The sequence below is a fragment of the Sinocyclocheilus anshuiensis genome, unplaced genomic scaffold (assembly GCF_001515605.1).
Source record: "Sinocyclocheilus anshuiensis isolate Anshui unplaced genomic scaffold, SAMN03320099.WGS_v1.1 scaffold1524, whole genome shotgun sequence".
Taxonomy (NCBI): Eukaryota; Metazoa; Chordata; class Actinopteri; order Cypriniformes; family Cyprinidae; genus Sinocyclocheilus; species Sinocyclocheilus anshuiensis.
The window spans coordinates 487,611-507,819 of NW_015559670.1; the positions used below are offsets into that span (position 1 = coordinate 487,611).

General features: G+C 35.9%; 2 protein-coding genes across 5 annotated transcripts in view; both read left to right on the plus strand.

Moving 5' to 3' along the window:
* Nucleotides 1-32: 32 nt before the first annotated feature.
* On the plus strand, nucleotides 33-2,762 carry LOC107681611 (O(6)-methylguanine-induced apoptosis 2-like). The gene is made up of 7 exons (XM_016477920.1): nucleotides 33-96; nucleotides 186-292; nucleotides 641-820; nucleotides 1,392-1,503; nucleotides 1,913-2,081; nucleotides 2,405-2,595; nucleotides 2,689-2,762. The coding sequence occupies exons 1-7, from the start codon at nucleotides 66-68 to the stop codon at nucleotides 2,760-2,762; spliced, it is 864 nt and encodes a 287-aa protein (XP_016333406.1). The 5' UTR covers nucleotides 33-65.
* Nucleotides 2,763-7,636: 4,874 nt separating this feature from the next.
* Nucleotides 7,637-20,209, plus strand: part of map7d1b (MAP7 domain containing 1b) — a 53,109-nt gene continuing 40,536 nt past the window's right edge. For 2 of the 4 annotated variants that reach the window (XM_016477934.1, XM_016477935.1), the window contains exon 1: nucleotides 7,637-7,982. In XM_016477934.1, coding sequence (XP_016333420.1) covers nucleotides 7,916-7,982 — 67 coding nt within the window. In that variant the 5' untranslated portion in view covers nucleotides 7,637-7,915. The remainder of the gene's footprint in view (nucleotides 7,983-20,209) is intronic. The other 2 variants (XM_016477936.1, XM_016477937.1) reach the window with 1 other exon arrangement.

Sequence of the window (20,209 nt, forward strand, 5' to 3'; positions counted from 1 at the left end):
TTTATTTTTCCTGTCTCCCTCTGTCTGCACTAAGAAAACTACATGACATTCAATGAAAGGAAAGCATGGGTAAACTCTACAAAGGCCTGAATGAATGTGAGTGATTTGCCTTTAGTGTCATTAAATCTGCTAAAGTGTTTTTACTGTATTTAATCTTATTCAGAGCCATGTATTTCATTCTGTAGTTCAGGGATGTGCTTCATCTATTCCAACCAAGTACCAGACAATCATCATCAGCAATGAAGAGAAGAAAGGCTTTTCCTCGCAGTCAAAGAGGTTTCAAGATCACCTGGTGAGTTTAATGAATAATCCAGCTCTCATATATTCATTTGTTATGGTATATATGATTTTATGGTGTTCCATTAAAAGCCATGCTTTTAATCTATCTATCTATCTATCTATCTATCTATCTATCTATCTATCTATCTATCTATCTATTCTCTATTCCAAAGAAAAACATAGAATAGAAAAAATAGAAAGCTAGTGTTTGTTAGTTTTTTGTTGTTGTTTTTTTTTTATTAAAAATAAAACAAAAAAGAAGATAAATATAGATAAAGTAGAATTAAAATAGAATAGAAAGTGCTAGAGTTAGAGGGTCAAATAAAGGTGTATATATTACTGACTGTCTTCATATCTCAAGGCTGGTCGTGTGCCCCATAGCTTCCAGAGATTAAGCCCAGGACCTGATGCTTATAACCTCCAGACATCTCTACTTTACAAGCACGATTTTAACAGAGGAGAATCCAGAATGTTTCGTCTGCCTGTTGCAGTAAAGACAGAAAAACCAAAAAATGAAAATCCTGCACCAAATCAGTATGATGTATGTATCACCCAGCATGCATCTCGATTGTTATTTGTCACAGTGAAAGCTTACAGTTTGGTAAAAAAAATTAATTTTAATTTTAATTTATGTTTTTATATTTAAGATATTTAATTTAAAATATGGTCAGTGTCAATAATGTTGTGAAATATTATTACAATTTAAAATAATTGCTTTCTATTTGAACATATTTTAAAATGTAATTTATTCCTGTGATGCAAAGCTGAATTTTCAGCATCATTATTTCAGTCTTCAGTGTCACATGATCCTTCAGAAATCATTCTAATATGCTGATTTGCTGCTCAAGAAACATTTTTATTACTATCAATGTTGAAAGCTTCCTAAAATTTTTGTAAAATCAGTAATACGTGTTTTACTCAAGATTTTTTAATGAATAGAATGTTCACAAGAACAACATTAATTTGAAATAGAGATATTTTGTAACATTATAAATGTCTTTACTGTCACTTTTGATTTGATGGAAAAAAAAAAATCTTACTGACACCAAACTTTTGAGTGGCAGTGTATAATTTATTTATTTAGATTTTTTACTTTATTTATTTGCTGTCAGGTGTCTTATAGTGGCGTGGACAAAAATTCAACCGTTTCAGCACAAAGTGCATTTCGCTCTAAAACCAGACGAAGTGCCAGTGTCTCAGACAACTTTAAAGGACCCTCTCCCTGTGAGTAACTCGCATATTTGACCAGTTTTAGATGAAGATAATTAAGTTAGAGGTACAATATGAAGTTAAAACCCTTCAGTAATTCTGAGGTTAAAAACAACATTATATTTGAAAACAAATATTGATGAGTTTTGTCGGTTTTTCAAGAGTGTGAATGTATGTTTGCATGCACACATAATTGCAACCACTGTACGTATTTTAAATTCAGTAGTGAAAAGAGGTGTTATATTCATTAGAAAAGAAGAGATATTCTTGTGCCTTTACTTTGTCTGGGTCTAATTACAGTCAAATATTGTGATGCTATTAATTTATTTGTTCACATGCTCATATTTAAAACTCAATCTACTCAAATCATTGTGAAAAACAAACAATAGAAATTACGGTTGATGAATCCATCCATGTTCTGAAGGCCACTATAACGTGAGTGACGCTTCGCTCCAGAAGATGCCTCAAGTTCCTTACTCCTGTTTTAAATCCACCACTTCCCGGATCCAGTCACCAGTGAGGAACAACATCCCGGGTCCCGGGACCTATAACCCCCATCAACCACCAGAACCTGTGAAGAGAACCGTTCTGCCGTAAGTGTTCGGACAGATCTGCAATCATTTTACACGCATAAGGGTTCTCTTTCATGTTGTTAAGAGCAATAATGCACTGGTTACATGTACTTTTATATAATGATTTTTGGCTGTTTATATATTGCCAGCCAAGAATTTCATCACAATGCACAGATATTTTTTGAATATATTTTATGTATAAAAACAGCTGCTTTTATCATCAACTAGTTTTTCAAAAGCAGAATAAGAATAGTCTTGGATATCTCAGATGTCTCGTTTTTCATATTGGATTAAGAGGATTTATATGTGTTACATGAGATGATCAGTGTCTTATATTTTTGCAGAAGGAGACACTACTTGGGATTATCAGCGCCACCTCTGATACCCACTAAAGACCCACCCTTCCCAGGCCCGGGACATTATGACATAGTGAACTACAATCGTCCGGTCAAACACCTCGTGTCTAGCGCTGCCTTCCTGTCTGGGACAAGCAGGTGGATACAGGACGTCAAAGGACAGGATATGCCTGGTCCAGGTAACACTTACATAATCTTTACTTCATTTACAAACAAGACTTCTGTTGTTGTTGTTGTCTGTGGAGTTTTAACTTTTAACTTCGTCCTCCCAGGTTTCTATGAACCCATGGTCCTTTCAAAGACGTCGTTCTTGTATAATCCTGCAAAAATGTGGATACCAGCTTAAACAAACTTATTTTAAACAAGTTTTAGTAAACAGTTTAATACAGATTTTAAGTATTTGAGTGCTCATGTCTCATAAAATATCGGTCTTAATAAGATTATTTTAAATTATTATTATTTAGAATTTTTATAATGTATTACAAGCCAACTGTGCTTACAAATTGCTGTAATGACGAGATATACACTGGCAATCAAAAGTTTGAAATAATTAAGATATTTAAATAAGTCTTTAATAAGTCTCTTATGCTCACCAAGGCTGCGTTTATTTGATCAAAATTACAGTAAAATACTGTGAAATATTATTACAATTTAAAATAAATTTTCTGTATGAATATATTTTTTATTTCTATGACACAGCATCATCATTTTCAGCATCATTACTTCAGTCACACAATCCTTCAGAAATCATTCTAATATGCTGATTTTGTTGTTATTATCTATATTATTACATTATCTACAGTATATTATTATGTTGATTTTAAAATTATATTTTTATGGAAACCATAAAAATGTCTGGGGTAAGCATGACTTAAAATAAGAAAAAAAATCAATACTTTTATTCAGCAAGGATGCATTCAATTGATCAAAAGTGACCATAAAGACATTTATAATATTACAACAACAAAAAATCTATTTTATATAAATGCACTGATAAAAGTTCCATAAAAGCTATGATTTCTGACAGGCAGTTCACTCTCCTGTGATGTGACCCTGTTCCCCTCACACACACACACACACACGACGCGTTACTCTGCGCTGCGCAAAACTCCGCATTTGAACAGTCAATAGCAAATACTTAAACTAATAACAAAACATACTTACAGTCGCTGATTCAGAAGCGCCAGATTGTCATAGCAAAGTCGGAATTGACCCTTTTTTTTTTTAGAAATAGCCTTTGTGCACAGCCAGCCTTGTACTCTTCTAGGTTCAAAAAACTGTCGTCCATAAAATGCGTTGCACAAATTCGAACATCTGGGTTGTGCTGTTCTGTTGTAAATAAATCTTAACCAATGATTCCTAATTGCATCAACTTCTGGAAGGCCAAATAAAGTGCTTTTGCTTTGCACTGATACACACAGTGTCTCCCTGACATGGCTGCATCAACACTACTGCTGTTCCTGAAACCATGCCTTCTTTCTTTGCGTGCACATTTGGGCAGCATTATGCTAATATTTCCACATAGTGATGTAGGTATGTGGGGGCGTGTTAGAACGAGCCGTTTTAGGTAGACGTGGTTGACTCTTAACTTTTATAAAGAATATCTCTTTGGATTTGAGACTTTAGTCTTTGCAACTTTACAGATTTTCTTTATGCACCAAGAGCTTGTAACACTCCAACGAGAAAGGAAAAATTTAAATCGTATCATATGACCCCTTTAAATATTTATAGATTATGATGTAACAGTATAAAAGATTATTCGTTTATGAGAACAGTTACTTATTGGCTACAAAATATAATCGATAATTGCTCACCAAGGCTGCATTTATTTGTTCAAAAATATAGTAAAAACAGTAATATTTTGAAATATTGTTACAATTTAATAGAACCGTTTTCTATATTTCACTATAAAAAATATAATTTATTTCTGTGTTGGTAAAGCTGAATTTTCAGCATCATTATTCCAGTCTTCAGTGTCACATGATCTTTCAGAAATCATTCTAATATGCTGATTTGCTGCTCAAGAAGCATTTATTATTATTATCAGTGTTACGAAACGGTTGTGCTGCTTAATATTTGTGTGAAAACCATGATGCATTTTTTCAGGATTCTTTGATGAATAGAAAGGAATGGAATGAAACAGAATTGTTTTGTAACATTATAAATGTCTTCGCCATCACTTTTGATCAGTTTAATGCATCCTTGCTGAATAAAAGTATATATATTTATTTAAAAAAAAAAAATCTTACTGACCCGAAATTTCTTAAAGGTGCGGTGTATATGCAAATAATTTTTAATGATAATTATGAATGCATATACAATAAATGTTCTCAAAACTCACCGCCAGGATTCTAGGATGTTCTGGGTGGTTGCCGGGTCGTTGTTATGCGGTTACTAAGGTGTTCTGAGTGGTTTTTAGTGGGATGCTTTGCAGTTGCTAGGGTGGTTGCTAGGTGATTACTTACTTTAGAACTGTTCATGAATGGTTCTTTGGGGAACCATAATTGGTTCTTCTATGACATAAATGGGAAAAAACCCTTTTTGGACCTTTTATCTTACTTTGTTTCATTCAGTACTAGATCTTTTCAGTATGGGAGGCCTTGCAGTAAAATTCAGTACAGTTGGTGAAATATTTGGAGTAATAAGAGTGCAGTTATGCAAAATGTTGTCCACCCATCCCGTATGTAGCCTGTTGCTGATATCTCAAACCCTGCAGCTGTTCAACCACCCCCGTCAACAGCTGTGAATATATTCAAATGCTGACCTCACCATTGTCCAAAACAGCTCATCTATATTATCATGTGTATATCTTACAGATTTCATAAACTGATCTTAGCTGTTAAAATGATGTGATGTTTTTGAGAGCTCATGTTTCTTGTGATCATCCTATTGGCCAGCATACTCTTAAAAAGTTCCTTGTACATCTCCAATAATAATTCCAATAATCTTTGTTTTACTTACAACTTCAAATCATTTTTTTTTTTACAGTGTAACTGAAATAAAATAAGTTTTATAAGTCCAAAATGGCTAAAACTAAACCTAAAATAAAAATACGTTAAAGCTAAATAGACATTTGTTTTTGTTTTTTTTAAACTGAAGCGAATAAAGATGAAAATATAATAAAATGAAAATAAAAATAAAAACTGAAAATATCAAAATAAAATCCAATTCAAAATATTTACAAGTATAATAGTACAGAAATAAAACCAATTTAGATTTGTTTTAAACTATTCTTCATCTTAAAGGGATAGTTCACCCAAAAATGAAAATTCTGTTTAATTACTCACCCTCATGTCGTTCCAAACCTGTAAGACCTTCGTTCATCTTCGGAACACAAATTAAGATATTTTTGATGAATTGCGAGAGCTCTCTGACCCTCCCATAGACAGCAAGGAAGCTACGAAAATACTTTTTGTGCGCAAAGAAAACAAAAATAACGACTTTATTCAACAATTCGTCTCCTCCGCGTCACCCTATAGTGCCATTTTGGCACTACGTTGCATACGTTGTTTACATATGTGATACTCATTTGTAAATCCTTAAAGTAACTTAGCTACAACGAGAGAGCATATCTAAATCCATTTTGTGTTTCCAATCATTTAAATCTAGGCCTACTGCTTATATATGACAATGGATTAAACAAGATGATGCATTTCCAGTATTATTGACATTACTATAACAGAAGGCCACACCTGAGATCCATTCAAGATACACTTCACTAAAGTGCAGTGAAGGTGTTTTGAAGGAAATGCCAGCAGCTTCTTCAAACTGGGCTTCAAAAAAAGCCTCAAATTTGCCCTTGATCTTTCAGTGATGGATGGTGCATCTTAGTTGTTGAGAGTAGATCACAAAATACCTTCAATCATATCAAATTTTATGTCCAACCTCTTCACTAACTAGTGAAGTGAAGACCACATTAGAAGAGTATTTTGATGTGAGATCTTCACAAAGCACTGCACAGATTATATAAAACCCATCAGCATCTGCTCATAAACAAACTTGATTTATGTTTTAAAGCTTATTTGTGGTTTAAGGCTGTCCACTGTGGCCCAACCTGACCGCATGCTCACCTATGTCATGTCAACAAAGCATCTTTTTATCTCATGCGTCGTTCTCCATGGCAGCGAGACATAACTGAGATGATTTTAGGAAGGGTACGCAATGAGTGCACCATCACGCCGGATACACATCCCCGGGCTTCTGTGCTGTACAGATCTCAATTGTTTAACTCATGACTGATGGATCTACATTTATCTCCAAATGCCCTCGAGCAGGGACTGAAAGCAGTCTGAGAAACTCTCCGCCTGACTGCGGCACATGCTGTGTTTTGACCCATGCGTTATTTTTATGTTTGTTTTAGCTAATCGATTTTAAGCTGCGTTTTTTTAACCACTTAAATGATTATGTTTGGAAATGTAGATTATTGACACAAATGCAAGTGGTTTAGTGCAGGTATGCTCCACTAGTTTGGTGTTGTTGGTAGGGTTATATCAGTGGCACCAGATGGCTGCTTTGCATCGTGCTGCTTTAATGGCCTGATTTCAACTCTTAAATGCTCTAGTTAAAGTATTAAATAAGACCAGACTCACACTGGTTTACACATGATCCAATCCAGTGGGAACTGTAATGACATTTCCAGCACTCTCAGATATATATATATATATATCAGAATACGAAAAAAAAATCAATAAAAACTGAATTTTTTAAAATAAATAAATAAATGCTGGTAGTAGTAGTAGTAGTAGTAGCATTTTCTAATATTAAATTAAAATATTAAGCATTTTTACGGAACAATTTTTCGGCAAAATGCACATATTTTACTGTTTTAATCACTTATGAAATTAAATATATTGCGTTTGCAGGCCCACCAGGTCATAGTGTACATTTGATGATGACTAAAATGTGGGATCCACCTCAGTTTTCCAGCGGGACGCATTAAAGGACGTGTACCCTTGTGCCTCCATCCTGATGCCGCAGATCCAGCTTTTAGAAACCGAGAGGGGGAGCCATTCTGCAAAATTAAAAACCTGCCTTTTCTTTCACAGCACATGAGAAGACTCCAGAATTATTCTAAATTTATTTAAGAAAATTAGAGCTATAAAACAAGAAACAGTGTATATACATATGAATAACGTTTTCAAATGCGCTAACTGCGTGTCAGTTTCCCCCATCCAGGTGAATGGTACACTCCAGTGGATAGCCAGAGAGCGTCCTGCATCGAGCTGCTGTATTCAGCAAGCGGCTGCTGTGCGGTGGGTAGGGCCCCGGACCTGGGCCCCCCTCTTTCTCTATCTTTAGTTTTCACTGCTGAGATCACACATTTCAGTGGGAATAACGAATTTAATCAATCATCGATCGTATTACTATATTAATTGAGCGCAACTGTTTGTTATTGACCAGATTTAAAGGGCCACTGCATGCGGGTGTGTTCATAAGTGGGAGTTCCTCTTTTTTACGCGTCTCTTTTGGACCCTGTAATGGAATGACTGAGTGCAAACCATGAACAAAATGGAGAACAAGGCTCTAGAGAGCAGCTTTGAAGAAAAACTTACGCTGTCAGACAAAGGTAAGTACAACTGAATTTAAAAAAAATACGTATAAAATGTCCATGAAACCCTGGATAAACGCACTGGTGGTCAAAGGACGCAGAATATATTGCTAGAGAATTAATATGTGCGCATATTTTCAGTCATGTCATGGTGTTTATATTTTGTATAAACCTATTATTATGTTAAAGCTTGCTCATTTAGGTTTCTGTGCCACCTGTCATTAAGAAAACAACAAAAGTAACGGCCCATATGCGCGTGAGCTGGATAACGGGTTTTCGCATTTCAGTGAGCACAATTTGGCGTTTAATGTCAGCACTCTTAATTTGTTGTACCTAACACGATTCGTACATTATATTAGCTGTTTCCTACTATATTTCCACGAGAAAAGCATCCGAGCGTTTATACATTAAGTGGTTTCATGGACTTAAATGCAGTATACCGGTGTGCGCAAAATAGCTACGCGCATGTCTAATTAACCGCTACCTGTCTATTACAGTCCGTATTAATAAGCACCAAATGAAAGCCCACGGATTTTTTGTTGTTGCATCATGATTAATCCGTCTATTGCAATGTTATGACACAGAACTCAATGTGATCCAGCAATTCGAAACTACAAAAATATATGTTCTTAATCAGTATTTTATATTGTTTGCCATTAAAACAATATCTAAACATCCTTAAAACAAGATTAATTTACTTGTTATGCTAAATTTTAAGCAATTTGCCAATGGGTTAAAATACATTATATATTGATTATCCTATAATTTTGTTTCTTAAGTAAATGAGGAATTTTTGTTTTAAAGATTTATCAATATTTTTAATATATAATATTGATCTTATATTTATTAATCTATAGGCTATCTTTTATTAATAGGACAAAGATACTGATTCCCAACTTTTCAGGCATGCAGATAATGTTGGATTTTCTTTTACATGCAACAGAGAAGATTTAAGGCTGCTCTGCCTGCTCAAAATTCTGTGTAAAGTCACAATGCCGCATAAAACCCAGGCTAAATTATACCTGTTCTGACCCACCTCAACCCCAGTATCCAAACGTGCAATTGCTTTGTAAATGCATTTATGCCACTTCTGTGCAGCATTAAACAGACACCTAAATGCCACCTCAGAAACACTTCTGTGCCACCTTTGTATTGCAGATTTGATATCGCTTTATTCATTTTTAATGGGATCATATTTGAAATGTATTCTGTAGAATAATTTTTATAGATCCAGGTATGAAACCCAGAGGTAGCAGGTTCAAATCCCGTAAGGCATAATTTATGATCTACAGCTATTGTGTCCTTTAGCAATGCATTTAACCTCAGGCTAGTTATAATGCAATGTAAGCTGCTTTGAAAGAAAGTGTCTTCTGAAATAGGATGCAATCCCTTAGGTTTTACTAGAGTCCTCTAATAAATGAACTTTAACGGCAAGGTCAAATGCTGCCTCCAGATGTGTGGTTGCAGGTAGAGCAACGCCAGTAGATCAGTGTGTTATACTAAGGAAACATCTAGTCATTATCTCACGAGATCTTAGTTTGAGCACATTCCTGTCTCTTGGTATGTGTAGTTTTAAATCAGGTTGTTTTGAACTGGCAGAATGCCCCAAAAGAGGAGGAAACTTGTAAGCGCATTCCTATGTGATGACTGTGTTAAAGACAGTCCTCGTTCTCAACTCTCTTGACCCGGGCCAGTAAACTACAACCTAGCAACCCCCCAGAACACCTTAGCATCATGATGATGATAATAAGTATTACATTGTAAAGCACCTTTAATGTTATATTGATCTGCCCTGCCATTCTTGTGGCTCTTTAATAACCTCATTCCTGCTTTTTTTAAAAGACCTTACTCAGTTCCTTCCACATTTTTTCCTGTATCAGTTATTCACATCTTGTGAAGGCAAAGCTGATTTTAGATCAGTGGCAGCTATGTCTCACACCTTGGGCCATCTGAGTCACGGACACCAGTGTGGCATTATTATCAGCTCTGATGGAGGTCTTGTCCTGTAGCCTGAGGCTCAGAGAGCCAGAGAGAGATAGACAGGTCAGAGAATCCTCTGTACAGCAACATTGATTGCTTTGTAGTGAGTGTTTTGGGCACAGGACCAAGATTCTCCAAGACTGAACTTGTTCAAAGGGACACTGTTTCCCCATCACAGATGAGTCTCTACAAAGACTGTCAGGTTTTCTCTCTCACACACTGCAAGACATTTTCTTATGCTTCACAGACAATAGGATTCTGCTTCATAACATAGAACTTTATTTTGCACTATTTTTATTTTGCTGTCTTGTTTAGAGTAAAGATGCCAATAAGAACCTAGAGTGTTTTGGAACCTTTTGCTATACGAGAACCTTTAGGTCATAAAAATAGTTTTTTTTATTGTTTTATTTCCAATACTAGTTGCTAATGTTGTGGCTATAACGTCATACTGATTGCTTTGTAGTTTTTTATATGTAGTTCAGTATGGTGACATACTTCAAATCTGCCGAAGCTGCAGTACAAATGTTTATCCACATACAAGTTTGCAAGGTATGGGCACATGCATAAAATCTCCAAAGAGCTATTTAGAAACTCACAAACCAAATGTCAGTGTCTTAAGAAGAAAAGGGTACTTTGCTGAAACTAAAGTGCTGCAGAGAAGCATTAAAGAGCCTTTTTTTAAGACCAGGTCTAGATGAGAAAGGGTTTATTTCCTGTGGGAATCAGTTATTGTTCAAGCCAAAGGCTCTTGTCTGTGTTAGTAATGTATGACGTGGATATTCTGATTCTCAGACACTCAGAGCCAATGACGAAATATTTCCTGCTTTTTTTTCCAAGAGGTCTTGGAGAATTGGAAATTTCGATATCTGGCCAAAGTGTCCAGCTCAGCAGACTGCGTGGGATTATTGCGACAGGTTTTAGCTAAGAATTTCATCATAATATTACCCAACAGATTGCTATAATAAAAAAAAATGATTTAAAAGCATTTTCCTGCAAAACTAATAACCTACAAAGCTTTCAGAGGTGATTTGAACTGTATCCTAATAATCTAAATCTGCAAATCATACAACTGTTGTAAAAAATGTAGATAATAGATATAGGTATAGATATAGAAACCAAGAAACCCCATTTTCACTTCTGCTTTCAGTGGAAAATATGAGTTGTTTGTGGCATATGACCACATTTGTATGATTTTGTGGTTCAAACATCATGGCAGTCGGTGTAGTCCACGAGTAATCGTGACTGTTTTCACCATAATGTCGTTGTATACTAGTAGACCAAGTAATGAGAGAGGATGACTTCTATTTTTGGAGGTATCTTTGGCAAAAGCTGTGTCATAACCGTGTGGGAAGACGGAAAAGGAAAGGGAGGAGGAAGGAATAGAGAGAGGAAGCTGCAGCATGGAAGGATTTCATTTGGATGTGAGATGTTGGTTTCCAGAAGCCTGCATCTGAAGTTTTATGTGAGCGGAAAAGCTACAAAATGAAAGAAAAAACGAGAACTATAGAGTGCTATAAAAATTTGCCAGGAAACAGCTTGGATTGTAGTAATAGATGGGAAACTATATGTTTTTAATATGATTTGTGCGCTGAATTGATATCAGACATTGAATTTGCAAGAACTTAGCTGTATAGTTTTCTTGAGTTGCTATATTGTTCTTTGGAGATAAAACATTATTTTTTAATTATAGGATCGTCAGTATTTTGGTTTCTGGGTTCTTAAAAGCACTGATATAAAGCAAAAACCCTTTCTAGAGTGTTTAGTGGAATTTTTAAGAAGTTGTATATAGAGATATCTCAAAGATATCCACCAATGATGGATTTGTTTCTTATTAATCTTTTTGCTTCACAAACCGTTAGTTGATGGACTGGAGTCATGTGGATTACTTAGATTTTTTTGGTTTTTATCAGCTGTTTGGACTCTCATTCTGACGGCACCTATTAGGGTTGTGACGGTGAGGAAATTTTCCCACCGGTGAATCGACGTGTGACAACATCGGTAATACCGGTATCTCCGTTGGGGTGGGGGGGTGTTAGTTAGTTTGAGTTTCCCTCTTTTCTTCGCTTTCAAATGGCTTGTAAAAGTGCCGTGCGCATTTTACTTTCACTTTCAAATTAGCGGCAATTGAATTGCCGCAATTTGGCGTCAAGCAATTGTTCGTTTGAGCTTTCCCTCTTTTACTCGGATTTCTTGGCTTTCAAATAGCTTGAAAAAGCGCCGTGCGCATTTTACTTTCACTTTCAAATTAGCGGCAATTCGGAGTTGCATTCGCGCACGGTTCGACACACTGCATTGAGCGTTTAGTTTTTAAAAGTGTCTGTCCTCTAACTGAACTAGGCTAAATTATTTTTGTTACTATAAAAAAAATCAAAACGACGGTGGGGGCCGGTGCCGTGGTAGGCAAATTACGTAACCGGTGTTGCGGCTTAACACCGGTATAACCGAAAACACCGTCTATCGCAGCAAGCCTATTAAGAAGCTGCTTTCCAAAGAATTACATAAAACAATTAGATATTAGCATTGTTTGCATTATTTCCCTTGTTGTTTAGGCAATTGTTTGGCTCACTCAAGAGCTTTGCTGTATAGCATGTTTGGTCATATATGGTCAGACCTATTCACTGCAGAGGATCCATTGGTGAGCAAGTCATGTAATGCTAAATTTCTCCAAATGTGTTCCCATGAAGAAACAAAAAACTCACCCTCAGGTCATCCATGATGTGTTTGTCATCAGATTTTCATTTTTGTGTGAACTATTCCTTTAAGAAGCAATAGAAAGACGATGAAGTCATTTTTACATGGAGAAACACCATAATTTGGCCATTCTTTCCACTCCAAGCTTTATTTACCCTAAAGCTCAAAATGATGGCGTGCGCTGATGTTTTAGATCTCAGAGGCATTTCTTTTTAAGCTGACGGTGTGCACCTTGAAATTAGAGAGTAATCGTCTTAATCTGCAGTTCTGCTAACATAATGAGGTGTGGCGTCTGCAGCAGGGCCGTGGAAGTCAGGATTCAGTTTTTGTTGGCAAAACTGTTTTGTCGTGGCAGCTGAAATGTAAACAAAGTGAGAATTTGCGTGATTAGATCACGTCTTCACTGTTGCACAATGACTTTGTTTCGGCGGCAGGAAAACAGTGGAAATCTGTCTCCGTCTTACGTAAGCGGGGAATGTGAATTCCTTTTGAGACGAAACATGAGAAAACAGGATCCCCTCAAGGACAGAAGATTTTAAATTTAGCTGAAGGAATATGTGTTTACCAACATACAGATCTAATCTGAGGTCAAACTTTAAATAATTTCTGAATAATGAATCTCATTGTTGGTGTGCAGAGAGGATGTTTGTAAAGGATGATTAAATATGCTAATTTATGCAGAATTTTTTCTGTAATTAGACACAATGTTACATGCGTAGGGTCTAGTTTCTATTATATTCAAGCTCGTGGCATTCTAGCAAACTTTACTCAACACTTTTAGTTTATAGTTTCATCGGTGTGATTTCTTCCATTCCTTTCGCAGACCAAAAGAGGTTTTCAGACTTAAGGGGTCCTGTAAGCACATTAGACACATTAGATCTCCTAAACCTCTGCAGAAGTTGAAGAGCTTTTAAAGGTCTTGCTGGTATTTAAAGCTTAAGAAGTGCTATATGAACTTTTGGGCTTTTTTTGAAGTTACTTCTTTGTAAAAGAAGAAAACTTTTAGCGTTTACTCCAACAGTCTGTATATGCTCTGTTTATTATTTGACTCCTTGTCTAGGGTTGGTGGTCTCAGGAAGTATGTAGAATCAGCAAAGTGTGGTTGGTGAGGCTCCAGTGTGCTTGGACTATATTTGTGAAAAGAAGATGTGTTCTGTTCTTCATACCCCTGCAGTTTTTTTCAGACAAAAATAATTTTGGTCGCAATGTTAAAATATTTAGAATTTTTCTAATTATAGTGTCCTACAGTATTTTACTGTAAGGAAACAATAAGCTTAAAAATGATTTTTCCAAGTAATGAAGTGTTGTTTGGAACAACATAATGCCCATATTATTATTATTATTATTATTATTATTATTAAACGTATTACAAATAATAAATTACTTATTAATCAATTGGGTTACACTTTATTTTAAGGTGTCCTTGTTACAGTGTAATTATACATTTAAGTACTGAGTAATATTAATTAACTACATGTACTTACTATATGGTTAGGGTTAGGACTAGGGTTTGTCTTAGGGTTACTTGCATGAAATTATGCATAATTTATTGTTATTGTAATAGTAAGTATAGTACACATAATAAATTATTTATGAATTGTATTGTTTTTAGTTATTATTATTATTATTATTATTATTATATAATGATCTGTTCCACATCCTTGAATGGCTTATTGCTTTTATGAAATGTTTACTTCAATTTTAGACATGAAATAAAAAATTTTGCATACAGCATTACATGTGTAAAAAATACAGCATTTTGTGGTTTTGAAAAATTAACCAGGACTTTAGAGATTGAGTGAATTGTAGTGAATTCCTCTCTTTTTAAATATATGCTAATTTGTGATATTTAACATTTAATAATATAATAATCTTATTATCAATTTAATAATATATTAATATTTCATAATATATATATATATATATATATATATATATATCCTATAGATCTGCTCTTTTTTTCAGCTGCTTTTGCATTTTGATGTTGATTTTGTAACAAAAATATATTTTCACAAAGGTAAAAAAATGGCCCTTAAAATCAATTCAAATGTATTTATATCTGTTTATTTCTGGCCCTGGTTTGTATATGTTGTTGTATATGTTTAGTGTATGTTAATGCAGTTAGTATGAACTTTGTGTGGTCCACATATGAAGTCTCAATTGGTTCCCCAGCAGCTGTAGCCGTCAGTGTGACTCTGACGAGAGATGTGTGTGTGTGTGTGTGTCAGAAGGAGAAAACAGTCGTTAGCATGTGCTTGTGTGTGTATTCACACACCCGTCCGTCGCCTGTCCCGCTCCAGTGTGGTCACAGGACTGGCCTGCTAATATTAGCACCACAGCTGCACAGGCGGGCTTGGACCCCTATTGCTCGACATTATTACCCCATAACACTGATCTAGAAACAGCATTGCCACACCTTAAACTGTTTCAGCAGCCGTAATATAATCTAAAACAGATGCCGTGCAATTGCTAAGAGAAACATCTTTTAGGACGTAGTGCAGGAAGAGAGAGTTTGCAGCATGTGTGGTGATCACAGAAGGCGTTTCCTGCTGGGAATGAGTCACATGATTTTTCTTGGATTCTTTCCCTGATGTTCTCACATCTGCTTTTGTTGACCTTCAAAACGAATCTTCTGTCGCTGCAGCATGTGCCAGAGGAAGCCACATTAACACTTGCCCCCAAGTGTGTCTGAACAGACCTGAAGGTATTTATAGACATGGTCATATGATGAGAGTAATATCAGATGCTGGCCGTCGGTTTATATGTTTTAAATATCGAGTCATGGTGGCTTAGCTAGGAGGTGTCATTTCCGCTTTCATCTTGGCTTAGTCAAGGACGCAGATCGTCCGTGCTCCATAAAATGACCTCAGTATCAAGTGGCTCCTAATGGAAGGAGTGAGTGTGCAGGGAAATCCAGGGAATTACATAGCATTTCCTCCTAAGCATGCAGCTTTTCTCTCTGTTTGGCTGCGTTTATACAATCACTTATTTATCGGGTACGTTACTCTAAAAGCAGCTTATTGCAGGGTGCGTCCGGAGTAATTTGATGTTTCTGAAGTGGTTTGCTCAAGGTGATAAGGTGGATTGTTTGCTTTATTCATCTTAAAGTTTACAGGATTAAACCCCTGAGGTTCAGGGATCTAACCCGTAGGCCATTAAATTCACATTCCTTATCACTGGTTTTCATCATTTTTAAGACTTCCGACAGCCATTTTATACTGCAATATGTCAGAGAGCCTTCACCCTTGATACTTCTCTGCAGGATCAGCTGTAATGGCAGGCAGCATCAGTTTGCTCTGTTTTACGTATTTATATTCGTCCTCTTCTGCTTCAGTGCACACTGAGATGGCTAGACGTGACACAGACATACCTAGATACCCTGTGCTACACTCCTGTCATGCGTTTTCACATTTTGGGGGGTTTATGTGAGAAAATTTTGCATGATTTTGCTGTCTGAGATAAACTTATTTTGTTATAGGGTAAAATCTGCAGTAAAAGAATTATACTAACTTGGATAATACCATTTATTTCACTTTTTATTTTGTCTATTTATTTCATTATTCTAAATTTACTCACCCTCAGGCTATCAAAGATGTAGGTGAGTTTGTTTCTTCGTTAGAACAGATTTGGAGAAACGTAGCATTACATCACTTGCTCACCAATGGATCCTCTGCAGTGAATGGGTGCCATCAGAATGAGAGTCCAAACAGCTGATGAAAACATCACAATAATCCACAAGTAATCCACACCACTCCAGTCCATAAGTTAACATCTTATGAAAAGAAAGGCTGTGTGTTTGAATAAGAAACAGATTTAACTTTAACTTTAAACCGTTGCTTCCAGCTAAAATACGAATCCATAATAACTCTTCCTCCAATTAAAAGGTCAATCCCTTGTTGTCCTCTCACATCAAAATCCACCAACATAATTGTGTAGACCTCTTTTGGCCTGTTTTTGCTCATAAACACTGTGCATATTTCTCTCCTGATTCAGACGAGATGACTTTTTCACTGGAGGAAGCAATATTATGAATAGAAGACTTGTTTGAAGTTAAAAATGCCTACATACTGTATGTTACAAACACGCACTTCACAAGACGTTAATTGATGGACTGGCGTCATGTGGGTTACATACGGATTGTTGTGATATTTTTATCAGCTGTTTGGTCTCTTATTCTGGTGGCACCCATACTTTTTAGTCCACTTTTGTATTATGTTCACTTTATAAGATTACAAAGACAATCATGCACATAGCCTTATAGCTCAGACAGTGGAGCATGGCATTAGCAAAGATAATGTAAGTCACTTTGGATAAAAGCATCTACCAAATGCATACATTTAAATGTAAAAATAAGCAGTACACTCAGAAACATACAGTAAGAAAGTTTGATTTCCCGTTGACATTTCATATGCTGCTAAAGGCAGCTGCCAAAACATGCGGATGGATAGATGTAGGTCACTGCACATGTAAACAAAGTCACGGTGCCGAGATCCTTCACGTCCACACACATAAACACACATGGTTCAAGCATGCTTATGTACATTTGGATGCTCTTTCCATTAAACCTACATTAAAGGCCAACTTTAATTTAGATTGATAAAATCCCTTAATGCGGCTTATCTCATTGTGCTCTGAATGAGCTGAAGTGTTCATTGATGCTGATTATTTCTGAATGATCAATCTCGATAATCACACACCAAACAAACATGAAGCGCCTCAGTAAGAGACCAATTACCACATGATGTAATTTAGTGCTTACAGGCAGTTTTGTGGTTTGAAACTATTGCCGTTGTTGTGTTTGTTGTGTCTGTAATCAGGGCAACCGTTCATGCCGTGTGGTTGTTGGACTGTGACTCGTTTTTTGTGCTACGAGCTGTCTAGTTTGAAGAACAACTTTTAGCCATGAAATCAGTCTTGCCCTACTATCTCACAACCATATATCAAGATATTACTGTTTCCATTTGAGCAAATGTCTGACTTCAGTGAGTGGGAGAGATGCAGAGGGTTGTTAAAATATTAATGGTGTTTGGACGAATCGAGCACTCCTCTGGCGTACTGTGTGTGTCAATGCAGATGTGGGTAACCCAGTTTAACCCTGAGACCAGGGGCGTAGATTACGCGGGGGACGCGGGGGACGTGTCCCCCCCACTTTTAATATCACGTAAATTCGTCCTCCACACTTTTTAGGGCAAGTGTGTTCACATAGAGGTTTTCAAGAGCTGGTGTGAATAAATATAGATTTAAATTCAAAGAGACAGGATAGTCTGTGCATGATCTGATGTTTTATTCGGACCCAGAATAAGGCGAGATGAACATCGCTGAGCGCTAAACACTCTGTGCAATGTATGTTTCATTCATACTCGAAGCCGGAGGGTGCTCTCGCGCAGAAAATCGTATGAGGAAATTCCTAATATGGACAAAAGCGTCCAGCTATCGCTGTATGAAAACAGTTGTTTTCACAGAAAAACAGAAACATTTGGAAACATTAAGACATTAAACATACGATTGCGACATTATGGTTTATTTGTGTTTGTCAAGTCATCTCCAGGTAATAAATAAAGTATATTAGTATATTAGTTTGTAGTATATAAGCAAATCATTATTATTGGTTATTGACCAGCAGTTATCTGATTTCTAAGCCAATTAAAAGCTAGAAATTAGAGAAAATTGTAAGTTGACTATACACTACCAGTCAAAAGTTTTTGTACAGTAAGATTTTTAATGTTTTTTAAAGAAGTCTCTTCTGTTCACCAAGCCTGCATTTAGACAGATTGTTGTCCCTCCATTGGATACTTCAGAAGAACCCCAAGAGAGACATGCAATTCTGTTGCTGTTCATTGTTCTGTTTTGTATTTCTAGTGCTGTGAATGTACTCAATTTGGATTTAAAGATATCTTAAGGGTTGTTTATAGTTTTGTCACACAAAGGCTCTAGAATAATACAGATGTTCTGTATTAGACATGTAGGAACAGGTGTTATGGTTTAGGTAGCAGTGATGTACTGCAGAGATTTTTATTTCAAAGTAGATGTTTTTTTTTTTTTTATCAGGGCTGCTGAAACGCTGAGATCTTTAGAGCGGCAGGAACAGCTTACAGTATTTCAGCTTTGTTTAAAACGTCAGATATACACAGTTTCTGCTGTTTATTCCTACTCTAACAGACATATAACTGCGTCATTCTCAGGAAACGGTGCTACTTGTTGCTGTAATTTTCAGGAAAGTTATTCTTAAACTAATCATAAACATCTACCACTATATTCTTAGTATTCTATTTCATTATTTCATTATTAATTAAGTAAATTCTGATAGTATCAATTTCTGCTTTGTTGTAGTCGAAAAGCTCAAAAGATTGGGGTTTGGAAGTAAAATTATGAAATATGTTATAAGTAACTGTTTTCTATTTTAATCTATTTTAAAATGTCATTTATTCATGTGATGCAAAACTGAATTTTTAGCAGCCATTATTACAGTCTTCAGAAATCATTCTAATATGTTGATTTGCTGCTCAAAAAATAAATAATAATTAAACAGTTTTTTTGTGAAAACATCAATACATCTTTCTCATTTGATAAATAGAAAGTTCAAAAGAACAGCATTTGTTTGAAATAAAAACATTTTGTAACATAAATGTATTTACTGTCACTTCACTTCTATGCATCCTTGCTAAATAAAAATATGTAACTTTTAAATTAATTAAACAGTGTTGAAGGTCATAACAAATGGCTAATAATAACCTCAACAAGCAAAAATTATCACATCACACCACATTAATCGCAGTCAATATTGTTTGTTCTTTATGCCAAGAAAAAAGTATGTAAAACTAATCAATAGTTTTTTCATGCAAAGTTTAACTCTGTGGAGGTTCAAGTGTTTAAAGGGGTCATCGGATGCTCATTTTGCACAAGTTGATATGATTCTTTAGGGTCTTAATTAAAAGTCTATAACATACTTTGGTTAAAATGTCTCAATGTTAGTGTAAAAAGACCTTTTTAAACCTGTCAAAATCAGCTCTGTTTTTATCAAGCCATTATAGTCCATGTTGCTTTAAATGTTAATGAGCTCTGCTGACCCGCCCCTCTCTTCCGAGCTGCTCTCAGAGAGACTGTTTACTTTAGCCGCATTCATCGTGAAACTTGCTAATTAGCGCATTATTAGGAAAGGTGATTTGCAAAGATTCATAAAAAACCCTTATACTCACTTCTTCTGTAGATGAGGCTGGATCACGAATGATTCGAGCGAACATAGACGCATTTAGGCTGATTTGGAGTGGCGCATTCACTTCAAAGCGAAAGTAACGTTAATCCTCTGCGTCTTCAGCAGCTCAGATGTCGGGAGTAAATGACGATTGCTATATTCATTATTCCATCCAAGCACCTCAATCGCTTAATCGGAGACATCTTGTCTTCCCCTGCACCAGAGTCAACACAATGCAGGACTGACGACAGCTCACTCAGGGTGGGTCTAAGACACCAGTCCGGTCTGTGCTGAAACGCTACTGTCAATCAAACTATCGTGGGAGGGGCCTGTCTGTGTGACATCACACAGACAGGCATCTGAGATCGGCTCGATTTGAGAA

Bases quoted from the DNA above. Each gene is read 5' to 3' on its own strand.
- LOC107681611 (XM_016477920.1), top strand. From the start codon at position 66: ATGGGTAAACTCTACAAAGGCCTGAATGAAT. The intron at 2,082-2,404 runs GTAAGTGTTCGG...ATATTTTTGCAG, and splicing joins GTGAAGAGAACCGTTCTGCC to AAGGAGACACTACTTGGGAT. The intron at 2,596-2,688 runs GTAACACTTACA...TCGTCCTCCCAG, and splicing joins ACAGGATATGCCTGGTCCAG to GTTTCTATGAACCCATGGTC.